Below are 13,998 nucleotides of genomic sequence, written 5' to 3'. Positions count from 1 at the left end.
CCCTTTATCAAAGGAGCCCAGAATAAAATATGGCACTTCAAATACCATATCTTCCTCTTTTGTTTGAGACTAGAGTGGAGTGAAGCTGTGGGAGCAGGTCAAAAGGAAGTCCTTCTCTGAGTGAGAGGTAGAAGTGGGGTTGTAGGCTGCACTTCCTGATGTCCAGTCTACCAGGCTCTTACTTACAAATACCTTGCTGGGCCCAGCAGTGTATTTTCATCATGTATGTATAAAGCCAGTGCTTCTGGACCCTGCTTAGAGAAGAATGGTGCTAGGGTTACTAGAATGACCTGCTGGCCTGGATGTGGTCAGAGGCCCTGCCTTCTTATAACACTTCAAGGTCTTATAACACTTCAGAGCACTGTTGCTTTCCCTGCCGCAGGTTCTGGCACATATTTATTTATTTATTTATTTATGGCTGTGTTGGGTCTTCGTTTCTGTGTGAGGGCTTTCTCTAGTTGTGGCAAGCGGGGGCCACTCTTCATCGCAGTGCGCGGGCCTCTCACTATCGCGGCCTCTCTTGTTGCGGAGCACAGGCTCCAGACGCGCAGGCTCAGTAATTGTGGCTCACGGGCCCAGCTGCTCCGCGGCATGTGGGATCTTCCCAGACCAGGGCTCGAACCCGTGTCCCCTGCATTGGCAGGCAGATTCTCAACCAGGAAAGCCCTGGCACATATATAAAGGCGCCATTAGGAATCACAGTTCACGGAAAACAAAAAGGTTTTACATTCCAGGTCTATTGATAGAGACACCTTTCTGTCCAATAAATTCAGTCCAGCTAACTAAATTTAAAGATAGTGGTATCCTTGACTAGGTACATTAGTCAGTGAAAGGAAATTGGATTGCACTTTTTATTTAAGAGCCTAAAACTCCTGGGCAGGATACTGATTTCTCAAATGCCACTTGGGAGGCTGGCTTCTTTAGCAAGTACAGCTGTAGAATAAGACCCAGGTCTCCCAGCATAGCCTGATGTTCCCCAAGTATAAAGCTGAAAGGACCTCTTTAATGTTAATACCTCACCTCTTTGTAAATTATGTTTTCTTTTTGTGTCCACTTCTCAAAATAAGCTCATAATATTCACCTACAGCTCACACAGTGTGGAGGTAAAAGATGTGGAGAGAAGGGCCCAAAGGGGGTGTCTACATTTGACAAATATTTTGTATATGAGAAGAATTTGCTTCATGGTAGATTTGTGGAAGAAAATACAGGCTGTCTGATAAGACGTGGCAGATTTCAGATGGGGGTGTTGGCAGGATACCATTGTTTGCCCCTTATCCCACACAGAGCCTTGGGAAGTCGGCTTGATAATGCCACATTGGGTGGCTTGGGAAGAAGGGTCAGACTGCAGGCTGGTTACATTCTCATTTGTTCTTAACCTTCCTACTTTTGCCTCAGCTGCAGCCCTTTCCAGTAGATTGGGAGGGGCTAAAAACTTTAAACTCTTGCTGGGTTCCAGTTAGTATTCACTGATACAAGGGGCGGTCTTTCAATGGGGAGGGAGATTTCACAGCTGTGGGTTGCAAGTAGGCAAGTTACTGTGAAAGATGTGTGAAAGATTTTGATTTTGGTGCTGGATTTGGAACAGGTGTCAGTCAAGAGAATGTGTCCTGTGCTCCCGAATGTGCTGATTAAGAATACTTTGATTGGGCTTCCCTGGTGGCACAGTGGTTGAGAATCTGCCTGCTAATGCAGGGGACACGGGTTGGAGCCCTGGTCTCGGAAGATCCCACGTGCCGCGGAGCAACCAGGCCCGTGAGCCACAACTACTGAGCCTGCGCGTCTGGAGCCTGTGCTCCGCAACAAGAGAGGCCGCGATAATGAAGAGGCCCGCGCACCGCGATGAAGAGTGGCCCCCGCTTGCCGCAACTGGAGAAAGCCCTCGCACAGAAACGAAGACCCAACACAGCCAAGAATAAAAATATAAAAATAAATTAAAAAAAAAAAGGATACTTTGATCCTGGTGAAATAGACTCTCACATTGATGTATGTTCACAGAGTCACAAATAGATATTTATGGAAGGAAAAATCAAGGTTTTGTTCCATGAACGCTCACCTGCAGTTTAACAAAGAAACACATATGTGTCTATGGACATAATTTTATGATGTACAGGCTACCCTCAGTTATTTGTAGCTGCATTATGTGCTTTGGAGGTGATTGGAAGTTAACTCCGCAGTACAGCCGGGCAAGTCCCCTACCTAAAGTTACCCTACCAGACTGCTACCAAGTAGGGCAAATTCAGAGATTGCAGATTCTTCATTTGAAGTTAATATTAGCCCAAGTCAAATAGCGTTACATAAACACATCTGAAAAATTCAGTATCATACATTCCAAAACCAAATGGAATATTTTAAAGTGTCTGCAACTTTTGTTTCATTCCCATTAAGATAAACTATTCAGAAGAAGTAGTCTGACTATCATACTATAGCTGCTGTCTTTCATAAAAGGTGATGCTACTGCTGATTCTAGATTCTTTTCTAATTCAAAAATTTATTTATATATGGATAACTTTGCAAAGCTATACAAACCAAGTGCCATTTATGCTTTTATAAAGAGATACATAACTTAGAGAATATTTCAGGGCTATCTTCAGGAATCCAAAAGCTGGGATTACAACTCAGAGCCCATGGCCTATCAGTGGGATGGTGTGCCAGATTGGACACGAGGATTTTCCTTCAGTTCACTTCAATTAATTTGTCTTTACTAAGGGCCTAAGTGTACAAAATCCAGTGTGAATTCCATGGAGGTACAGAAGTGACAAAGATATAACCCTTGTTTTCACAAGGTATTTCTAGTATTTTTCCTAAAGTATACAATCTATATTTTCACCTTGGCTGTGTTGGCTATGTTTTTGAGAACTGGGAATTCTTTTTCTTTTCCCCAAAAATGTAGAATGTAAGCAACTGAAAATAAAGCATCATCTTCTCAGAAGGTGATATTGCATTAGCTTTGAAGTCAGACAAATGGGTTCAAAGTCAGACAGTGAATCCACTGCCTATTTGTCTTAGGCAAGTCAGTTAACTCCTCTGAGGCTCAATTTCCTCAGCTATAAAATGGGACTGTCTGAATCTGATTATGAATTGAAAAGCCCTTTGCCTTAGTAAAATAACACACAAAGAAATGCAGCATAGTGTCTGGCACAGGGGAGACATATGTTAATATTCATACTTATTTATACAGAAGTTCATTCAGGCTTTTGACCAAAAGTGAAAAAAATAGCAAATCTACAAGTAATTTAACCAAATCAATCATTTAGAATTGAGAAAAGTAAGAAAGCTGATGCCACTGTTATCATTACTATATGAGTATAAAAGAGCTAAGCTTTAAATTATAATGCTGTACACCTGAAACTTATATCATTAAAAAAAGAGCTAACAAAATGCTCAGAAGAATCAGGAGCACTTTGTGCGCAGGAGGTCGCTCTTCTATTAACAGACTACTCTACACACCTCTCACACACCCCTCACTTCCTGCACCAGACTTTCCTAAACTTTGCAGTTCCCATTTGTGAACTTCATAGGGATAAATATCAAGTGCCATTGAAAGGTATCAGTAGCATAAGTCCTGTGTAGAGGGTCCTCTCAAATGTGTACTTCACTATAGAGAAAAAGCATTTTCATCTTAGGAAGTCTCTGAATAGACTGTGCTCAAAGTGCCCCCTACCACAGTCTTCAACCTTCTTTTCCACAGATGGTTCTTTGCCCTAAAAGCATTATCACCTTTTTTGACTCCTGTAATAGCTTCGTTCTGCTCTTTAAAAAGAAATTGGGGAAGAAATTGAAGTGCGTTTCAGAATTTGTTTCTACTATCAGGTCTGTGAAAGTATCATATAATTATATTGCATTTCTTTTTTCAGATTGGCAAGTTATGTGCCCATTCTCAACAACGTCAGTATAGATCTGCTTATTATCCTGAAGATTTGTTTATTGACAAGAAGGTATTAAAAGTTGCTCATGTAGAACATGAAGAAACCTTATCCAGCCGAAGAAGGTGAGAGATTTTTTTTTTCTCTACTTCAGCGTACAATTAGCAATTGTGCTTTAAGGTCAAAAACCATTGGAGGGAAGCTTCTTAAACACATGTTATTTAGTTCTTCTGAGTAGAGTGTTTGATTAATTAAATCTATCATCTGTTAATGTTAAAGATAAAAGATATTGTATTATATCCAAGCCATATTTAAATGTAAATTGACCATATGTAAATATCCAGTACAGCAACACAGGGTGGAATAGACTTCTCTATTCAAGATCTTTATTGATTAAACAAAACCTTTTCTGTTTATGATCTGGTCTCACAATTCCATGGCTTGGTTTGTGGCTTTCCACAAACAGTGAGTCAGGGGTGAGTTCACCAAAGAGAAACTGGCAAGACACTCTCATGTGTATACACACACACTTCACACTCTACACACTCTTTAAAAATTTTTTTTAATTTTATATTGGAGTATAGTTGATTAACAATGATGTGTTAGTTACTGGGGTACAGCAAAGCGATTCAGTTATACCCATACAGGTATCCATTCTTTTTCAAATTCTTTTCCCATTTAGGTTATTACAGAATATTGAGCCAAGTTCCCTGTGCTATACAGTAGGTCCTTGTTAGTTATCTATTTAAAATAAAGTAGTACACACTCTTTAAGAATGATAAAATGAAGGATTTGCTTTCTATTCCTTAAGACAGCGGTCAAGGGACCAAATTAAAGTTTGTTGCTTATTCTCTTCATTCCTCCTCCCCCTATCCAGATTCCCTCCTTCCCTATTCTAGTTTCATGGTTACAAATAAGGGGTGGAAATTGGATTGGGAAGCTCAACACAAATCTGGGAGAATTGATTTCCCCAAAAGGACTGCACAGGTAGCCAACCCTGCCACTGGCTTAAGAATAGCTAGACATGAGTTCTGCCTCATGATGACTTTGAGAGGATTGGGAGAGATTGGCCTAGAGACGGAAAATTAAGAGATGGAATAAGTAATAGTCTCATATTTGGGCTAAATTATTCCTTTCATGTCCATTTACCACAGGAGATTTTGAAACGGTAACTCTTAGGCATATATGACACAGTTTAGAGTGGGAGAGGGCAGTAAGGCCACTTGGGAGATAGTCCTCCAAAGACGCATTTCAGGAAGTCACATTTTCTTTTGGTGACTTCCAACCTAATAAATTTCTAGTTTCCCTGTAGCAGCAGTTTTGAAGTGTGATTTGAGAACTCAGGGAGTCCCAAACCCTTTCAGAGGGTCTGTAAGATCCTCCTTTTACTAACTACATATCTATGTGAAGCTGGCTTTTATTCATACACTTCAACCAAAATAAAATATGGCAACACATTAAATGCAGAAGCCAATGGGAGAATTTAGCTGACTCCTATTAAGACAGGCAGTAAAGATATTTTGCAAAAATGCAAAAGCATTACCGCTTTTCTCACTTTTTTCATAAAAATGTAATTTATGCTAACATATAAAGACTCATTATTGTTAGTTTAAAATTAATAATAAATTTAAAAAATTTTTTCCTGAGTTTTAATTTCTAAAACAGTAGATATCAATAAATATATATCATGTAAACAAAAGCTCTTTGGGGTCCTTAATAAATTTTAAGAACCCTTTGGAAAAGAAAAAATAGAAAGAAAGAAAGAAAAGAGACTTTCCTGGCGGCCCAGTGATTAAGAATCCACGCTTCCACTGTAGGGGGCGTGGGTTCCATCCCTGGTCGGGGAACTAAGATCCTACATGCCGAGTGGTACGGCCTGGGCGGGGGCGGGGGGGACCCTTTGGCTTGTGTTGGTTATCTAGTGCTATATAACAAGTTACTACAAAACATAGTTATTTAAAACAACAAACATTTATTATCTCACAGTTTCTGTCAGGAATTTGGGAGCGGCTTAGCTGGGTGGTCCTCAGTCTCAAAGAAATTTTGGTCAAGGTGTGACCTGGAGCTGCGGTCCGCTGAGTGTTGACTGAGGCTGGAGGGTCCCCTTGCATGGTGGCTCATTTACACATGGAGCAAGTTAGTGCTGGTTGGTTGTTTGAAGGAGGCCTCAGTTTCTCACCACACGGACGGACCTTCTGAGTGTCCTCACAACATGGCTGCTGGCTTCCCCAGAATAAGTGAGCCATGGAAGAGAGCAAGGAGAAAGCTGAGATGTCTTTCACGACCTAGTCTTGGAAGTGACATACTGTCACTTCTGACATATTCGATTTGCTAGAAGCAAGTCACCAATTCTAGTCCACATTCAAGGGGAGGGAAATTAAGCTCCACCTCTTGAAAGGAGCAGTTGCAAAGAGTTTGCTGACTTTTTAATTTATTTTTATTTATTTATTTTTATTTATTTATTTATTTATTTATTTATTTATTTATTTATTTATTTATTTATTTATTTATCTTTGGCCATGCCACACGGCATGTGGGATCTTAGTTCCCCAAACAAGGATCGAACCTGGGCCCCTTGCAGTAGAAGCACAGAGTCTTAACCAGTGGACTGCCAGGGAAGTCCCTGGACATATTTAAAACCACCACAGGGGTCCTGGCACCAAAATACTCTGAGAACCATTTCCATATAGCATAAGGGTTCTTTGGGAAATTTTTTGTCTTTCTGGGAAGACAAAATTAGGCCATTTCTCCAGGCCCTCTTTAGCCCCCCTGTCTGTCCTTTGTCCATTGCTCTCCATTGCTTTCACTCTTTGCCCAAACCACCTGAAGACTTAACCTCACTTATTGACCTTTAACTAGTGGAAACCTCTTGCATATTGCACTGAAGTGAGGAATTTATATAATATTATAGATTAATTATTTATAAATAATACATAAAATAAAACAGAAATTGTAAGTAATACAGTGTTTGTTTTATATATTATATTACATTTATAGTATAATATAAATAAAATATTATTTATATATATATAGCATTATTATATATATATATAACATATATATTATATATTGTTCAACTCAGCAGAAATTTGGGAAACACCTATTATGTGCCAGAATGTATACTGTGCACTGGAAATCAAGACACAGCCTCTGCTCTCCAAATCAGTCTAATGTGGAAATAGACTTAAATAGCGATCATTTCAAAACAGTTTTGTAAGTGCAAAGAGGCAGCCTACAGGGAAGGAGAGAGCCTCTGCCCAGGTATAGTGGAGGCCTCATTGAGGATATGGTGTATTAATTTGTAACAGAATCACATGCAAAGCTTTTTCAAAATAAACACAGTATTCCAGTCGCATTTTGAGATCACCCTGTCAACCTAGACACATTGATAAGTAAATAGGACGCTCGTTTATTAAGGTCCTGCTGCCATGGCTTCTATCTTGGGCTCTATGGGACCTATTCCCTTTCACCTTACCAGGGAGGGCTCTATGGATGTTGATTCCTCCAGGAAAAGAAAAAAATCGGTAAATGAGTTTTTGGCTAAGCACCCAGATTTGACACTTTGTTTAGATTCGTTTTTGAATTTGTTGCTAACCCCCAAAGAAAAGTAAGGATAGTAAGAAAAATTGCAAAAGCCCATAGACTTAAGTAAGTGGTAGTCAGGCAGGGCTCCTTTGGGTGTTGGGAACGTGAGCCCACCCCATGGTGTTTCTCATCTTTTTTGCACACTGAAGCAAAACTGAGATGAAGCCCTTCCTTCTGAATTCTCTGGCAGAATAAGAAAATAAAACAACAGGAGAGTGTCTGATTTCATTTAACTCTGTCAAATAGCATTGTAAACCCTCTTAGGGAGAGTGGCAAATAGGGGATTAAGATGATCTCTTGCTAAATGCACTGCCCCCTGCAATCTGATGTTATTGAGAGGGCTTGCTGTGGCAGAGAGTTAGTACCTCTATACATTTCTCAGTATGTTCTGCACAGGATTTCACACTGTCCAAAAAAATATATGTACCTCCAGCACCCCTCGCACCCATGCTCCAGCTCCATCCTCTGTGGTTAAGAATATGATAATTAGAAAGGAACCCTATTGTAGCATTCAGTCTGTGGAGGTTGTGAGCAAGCTGTCTGAATCTGATTATGAGTTGAAAAGCCCCATTGCCTTATTAAAATAAAAACACACAAAGAAACGCAGGATTCCTTTGGTAGCATTCAGAAGTCATCTGTTTGTTTTGTCTGCCCCCAACTGGGTAGTTTGCAACACACAACTAATCTTAGAAATAGCTTAGATCAATTTAAAGGCGATTTGATACTCACCTGGTGGCCTAAGTACGGGACTCAGCATTCCTTTCAGATACAAATATTGAAAATATCTGTCATCAGATTTAAAACAGTGAGGGTAGGACAAGATGCATAAGTAGTACAATCAGAATAAAAGAAATGACATTTTCACAGCCCTTTCCAACTCTAATACTTTCAGCTCCTCTCAGATGTCAGGCTTTCCCTCCTTTGCCCTATTGAATGTCTCTTTCACCACTTCCCCTATGATAATGTGTACCTTGTCATTTGCATATTGCCCATAAAGTTTGATATTTTATGACATGAGCAATATCTTTCCCTTTTCCAAACACAAAATCTGTAGTTGAATATAGTCCATTCAGCATCTACACACCAAGCTTCTGGCCCAGGTGCTAACCTGTGAGAAAGTCACACAGTCCCTCCACCCTTGTGAAAGTACATCTACGTATTCCAGCCTTCCCTGTCCTGCACTCCCCCTCCTCCCTTTCCTCTCTGACTTGGTCTAAAGGGGCAGTGGATTAGGTGACACCAGTAAATGACCTAGAAAGAAAAGAACAAAAGCTGATCTCAGCTCCCTGGTCCAAAATCAATGCTTACTCCCACTCCCTCTCAGACTGCTGCCTTCCACCCTCTGAACAAAACAAAGTATGTCCTGAGTGAATCGACGAGTCTCAGGTCTGGTGCAAGTCATTCTGCCCTAAATAGGACTCTACTTCTTTCAACTTTTGTGAACACCGTCTATGCTGGTGTAAGGATTAGGCTCTGAGGACTAGGAGAAGCTCCTAACCTAGTGAGGGAGACAGACACACAAATAATTTTGATGCATTGAGGGGTGAGTGCCAAAACAGAGCTATGTACAGAAGAGTGGCAGCGTCATAGATGGGAAGGTTAGCAGCTCTCCTGCGAAAAGGTAACTCTTGAGCTGGGCCTTGAAGGAAGAGTAGAAATTCAACAGATGGAGGAGGGGAAAGAGGGTATTCCAGGCAAAGGGAACAGTATGAGAAAAAGTATGGGCTAGTCTCTGGAATGTAGAAAATTATAGCTTGGGGTCAGACCATGAAAGGTTCTCTGCAGCAGAAATAAGTATGATTCTGCATCATTCTAATGATAAATAGTTTATGGGCTTTTCTGTGTTTTTAATTTTTTAAAAAAATAATGAGCTTATATTATTTTATATTAAGAAAAATAAGATCCTTAATGATAAAGGAGAAAAGTTCAGGATCTGCAGCTGGGGATGAAAGGCTGCTTTTTACTTGCAGTGGTTTCCAATTAGTGCTGCTTTGATGCCTGCCCAAGCAAATCATTGCAAGAAAGCAAAGGGAATCCCCTCGTCCACAACCCAAGAAGGGGACGCTCCTCTTGAGGATGGTGGGAGCCCCCCAGGGAAGGTCACGTGCGCCTAGCTGCAATATTTCAAAATGGCTCGTGCACGCAAAGGGGCCCTGTCCTTTAGTTCCACATTTAACACATTGAAGAGACTCTTTTTCCTGAGTAGACTGCTGTGAGCAAGCATTGGGTTTGTCCCAAGTGAGAGCCGTAGGGTTCACTATTTATATGTCAAATGGTATGTTTGGCATGTATGATTAGAATAAAGTGGAATTCGAATCAAAGAACATTCCCTTCAATCAAGTTGTTTTCCCATCCCGGGCAACTAATTGTCCAAACTTTTATCCTTTTTTTTTCCAGAGACAATTCAGTTGAGCAGACTGCCTTAGTTCACGGGTGGAGATTCTTTTGTTGTCTGTCATGGGTTACTAGCACAAAGAAAAGAAATCTGGACTGGGTCATACATGGATAATTAATATGTCAATTTAGTTTCAGGTATCTTTCTTCAAAGAGATAAATAGAAATATATTTAACTCACCTCCTTTTAAAATTATAAGCAGGGAGATAGAAAGCTTTATTTAAGAAAAGGTAAAAATAAAATGCACTTAATTCCCATGCCAGAACAAGTTTAGGAAGGAGTGACAAAGAAGAGAGGAAATAAGACAGGCGCAGTAAACCCAGTAGGCAGTAAACTACTCCTGTCACACTCTGCTGCTTTCAGGGCTGTGGTGTCAGAGGACGTTATTACCTGTTGTCGCCCTCTTTTGAAAAGCTCATTAACTCTCCCAACAGTTTAGAAAGTCTTCTACCCTGAAAAATAGGATGTCTGGCTTTCCTTTCAAAAATCAAAGTTTCTTTGGAAACCAAAATTTGTTTTCTCACAGTATTTAGAAGCTTTTGCGTGAAGGAGTGGCCTGCACCGGAACACTGTATCTGGGGGCTCAGAAGTATTGGCCAGTTTGCTAAATGTGCTGGAGCCCTGCTCCTTGTTCTCACAGAAGTGGCTACTGCCTCATCCCACAGGTCCTGGGAATTACTTGAGAACCAGCATTTATTTCATTATTTTGATGTTCTTTTCTAATCAAATCTACCTGGGATTCTAGGTGGGTTCTAATGGGAATAATATACACTGAGAACCAAAGAGAACTCAGTGAACAAGCCTATCAAGAATAGGTTTTAGAGAAATAAACATAAAACTTTACTGGAGAGGAAAGTCTAGAAAGGAAATATATCCAAATATTAAGTGTGATTATCTGGCTGGTAGCACTATAAATAAGGTTTTTTTTCCCCCTTCTACTTTTCTATATTTTATAAATTCTCAATAGTAACCATATATTTCTTTTATGATGAGAAAAAAGCAGACTTCATTTTATAAGATGAAGGAAGAAATAGATTTTAACCACTGTTTGCAGCTCTTGCAGTGCTGAAGTTGTGGCCCTTATACATTTCTTTTCTCACCCTTCACCTGGGCCGTTGTTTCATGTTCATCCAAACCTGGCTCTTTCCCAGCTCTCCTGATCGTCTCTTTCCACTATTCCAAGGAGTATCTCTCTCTTATAGACAAAGCCTCTCTTTCTCTGAGACACATTTCACCTCTTCTCTACCCTTTTTTGGAGGTAAATCTCAATAACAGCTTTATTGAGATATAATCCACACACCATACGATTCATCCATTTAAAGTATATAATTCAACTGTTTTTATTATATTCACAGAGTTGTGCAACCATCACCACAATCAGTTTTAGAACATTTTCATCACCTCAAGAAGAAACCCCATACCTTTTAGCTATCATTCCCCAACCGTCATCCCCCCAGCCCAAAGCAACCACTAATCTACTTTATGCCTCTCTAAATTTGCCTATTCTGGACATTTCACATAAATGGAATCATATAATATGTGATCCTTCATGATTGGTTTCTTTCACTTAGCATAATGTTTTCAAGGTTCACCCATGTTGTAGCACGCAGGAATACTTTTTTTAAGACAGAATAATATTCCATCGTATAGAATATGTGTTTGTTTGTCTTGTTCCACCTTTTGGCTATTGTTAATAGTACTGCTATGAGCATGCATGTACATGTACCTATTTGAGTACTTGTTTTGAATTATTTTGGCTATATACCTAGTAGTGGAATTGCTGGGTCATGTGGTAACTCTATGCTTAACTTTGTGAAGAACCACCAAACTATTTTCCACAGTGGTCGTGCTGTTTTACATTCCCACCAGCAATGTGTGGGAGTTCCAATTTCTCCCCACCCTTCCCAGCACTTGTTGTCTTTTTCATTATAGTCATCTTGAAGTGGTATCTTACTGTGGTTTTGATTTGCCTTTCCCTGATGATTAACCTACCTTTTTAGACTCGACTTCATCTTGGCTTGGTCTTCCACATTTGATATTCAATTTCGGATTCTTAGACACAAATCCTTGTGAAGGCCACCACCACTTTCCTACCAGGCAAAGACCATCTAAACTGCTATACCAGATTAGTCCAGTGATTTACCCAGCCCAACAGCTAGCTAATTTTTGAAAAAGAATAACAGGAAAAATATTTAGGGAGAAAACATGGTTGTACTTTTTAATACCACCTTAAAAGATGAAGTATTATTTACCTTGCGCATATAAAGTTATCTGGAACTTGAAAACAACTTAATTATCTTGCATACATAAATTTATCTGGAATATAATATATATTTCATATATATACTACATTTATATTCTACAGGCTCATAATAATGGAAATAAATTGCCAAATGGCTAACACTGTGGAGGTATTACTCTGTGCCAGCTACTATGCTAAACACTTTACATGCATTGTCTCATTTAATCATCCCAGCAACCTATCATTTGCTTCATTTTACAGATGAAGAAACTAAGCCTCAGAGAAGTTTAGAATCTGTCTAGTAAGGTTTTACTGCTAAGTAAGTGAGAGAGTAACTGGCATTTGAAACTCACGTGGGTCAGACTCCAAAATCAGTGCTCTTAGCTACTACTCCTAATGGGTTTTAAGGGGCTGTTCTGAGAATCCAGCCATCACCATATCATAGTTCCTAAATGAAACTGTGTTCTAAATTCAAAATAACTAATTCAGAAGCAAGTTTTAAAAACACTATCTCTCCCTAGGTCCCTCCTGTATGTCCTGTGGAGGTAATGAGTACTCTGTGAAGCAGGATGGTCTTTTATTTCCCCAAGTTACCTTGTTCAAGTTTCAGAGAGATTCCCCGAGTTCTAGAATTTGATGACCTAGACATTATTCACAGTCTTTGTGGCTTTCTTAGACTTTTATTTTGACCCCACCAAGTAATATCCCTCCATACTAAAGTTGGAGGTCTTAGGTTTATCGCATCCCTTTGTCCCCTCGACATTTAGATAGACGCTCTCTGAATCTTCTTCAGTTTGTCAATGGTCTTTATGATCAGCCAAGAAAAAAACTGCAAGAGTTGGGAGGCTGGAAGAAGTTCAGAGTGTTATGTTTGTTTGTTTGTTTGTTTTAACTTCTAGGGAAGTCAAATTGGAAGGCTTTGCTATGAGGTTCAATTTTTCTTGCTATGTGCTATGTTAGTGAGAGAGAGTTTGGAGGTAGGAGGAGGCCTAAGGGAAACTCTTTCATTAAAGGGAGGGCCATCACTTCCCATAGACTAATGGCTGTATTCCATTTCCTCATGGAATGAGGGGAATTACTCAGCCTTTAGTCTTTCAGTTTCCACTCTTGGGAACCGTATTATTACCTTGTAAAACAGAGCATCTCCCCTATTAGCATTAATTGAGCCCATCTTTTTCCTCTGTGAGAAACTATAGTGTTGACTTTTATCTTCAGAGCCCTATATTGAGCCTCTTCACTTTGGAGATTGACGGAGCTCAGCAACCAGCAGTAGGCTGTGAGAGGGTTTGAGCAGAGCAGGACGTAACTGTTGGGGTATCAGGAGTTATAGCTCAGCAACCAGCAGTAAGCTGTGAGAGGGTTTGAGCAGAGCAGGACGTAACTGTTGGGGTATCAGGAGTTATATATGTCTCAATAACCCTTCTCGAGTTGTTCTGTACATCACCCTGGCTTTACTGTGACCCGAGCCTTTGTGAAGATGTGCTGAGTGTCGTAAGTGCTCTCTCTCTCTCTCTTTCTCTAAATTAGTTGAAATGAATTGTTTTATGGTAATAAAATGGAAAATGGCATTAAATGCAAGACAGTAATTTTCACCAGTCTTCCTCTTTTGGCCAGATCTGAGAACAACCCCCAGAAGGCATTTCTGGGCTCCTCTAAAGGCCTATATATCAGGTCAGTCCATTGTTAGCCTGGAGACAGTATTGAATAATTACTCCACTGCCAGCAAATTCCCTGGTGAGAGTCTCTAAAAACTTAGTGAAGACTTAAGATAGACTTGAATATATATGAAGTACTCTTCAGCTTCTGTTCTACAAGGAATATTGCTTTAGAAAATAAAGAGTATTTTATTTTGGTTTGTTTACTACTGGACATCTATTACATAGATATTTTAATATTTCTTAATAAGCATAAAC

At 39.8% G+C, this 13,998-nt stretch overlaps 1 protein-coding gene across 1 annotated transcript in view; it reads left to right on the top strand.

The window, feature by feature from the left end:
- GPC3 (glypican 3) overlaps positions 1–13,998 on the top strand; it is a 430,874-nt gene that overhangs the window by 277,700 nt on the left and 139,176 nt on the right. The window contains exon 4 of the mRNA XM_036840086.1: positions 3,855–3,988. Within this exon, the coding sequence (XP_036695981.1) occupies positions 3,855–3,988 (134 nt within the window). The remainder of the gene's footprint in view (positions 1–3,854; positions 3,989–13,998) is intronic.

Source organism: Balaenoptera musculus, chromosome X (genome assembly GCF_009873245.2).
Source record: "Balaenoptera musculus isolate JJ_BM4_2016_0621 chromosome X, mBalMus1.pri.v3, whole genome shotgun sequence".
Classification (NCBI taxonomy): Eukaryota; Metazoa; Chordata; class Mammalia; order Artiodactyla; family Balaenopteridae; genus Balaenoptera; species Balaenoptera musculus.
This window is presented reverse-complemented; position numbering and strand designations above follow the sequence as displayed.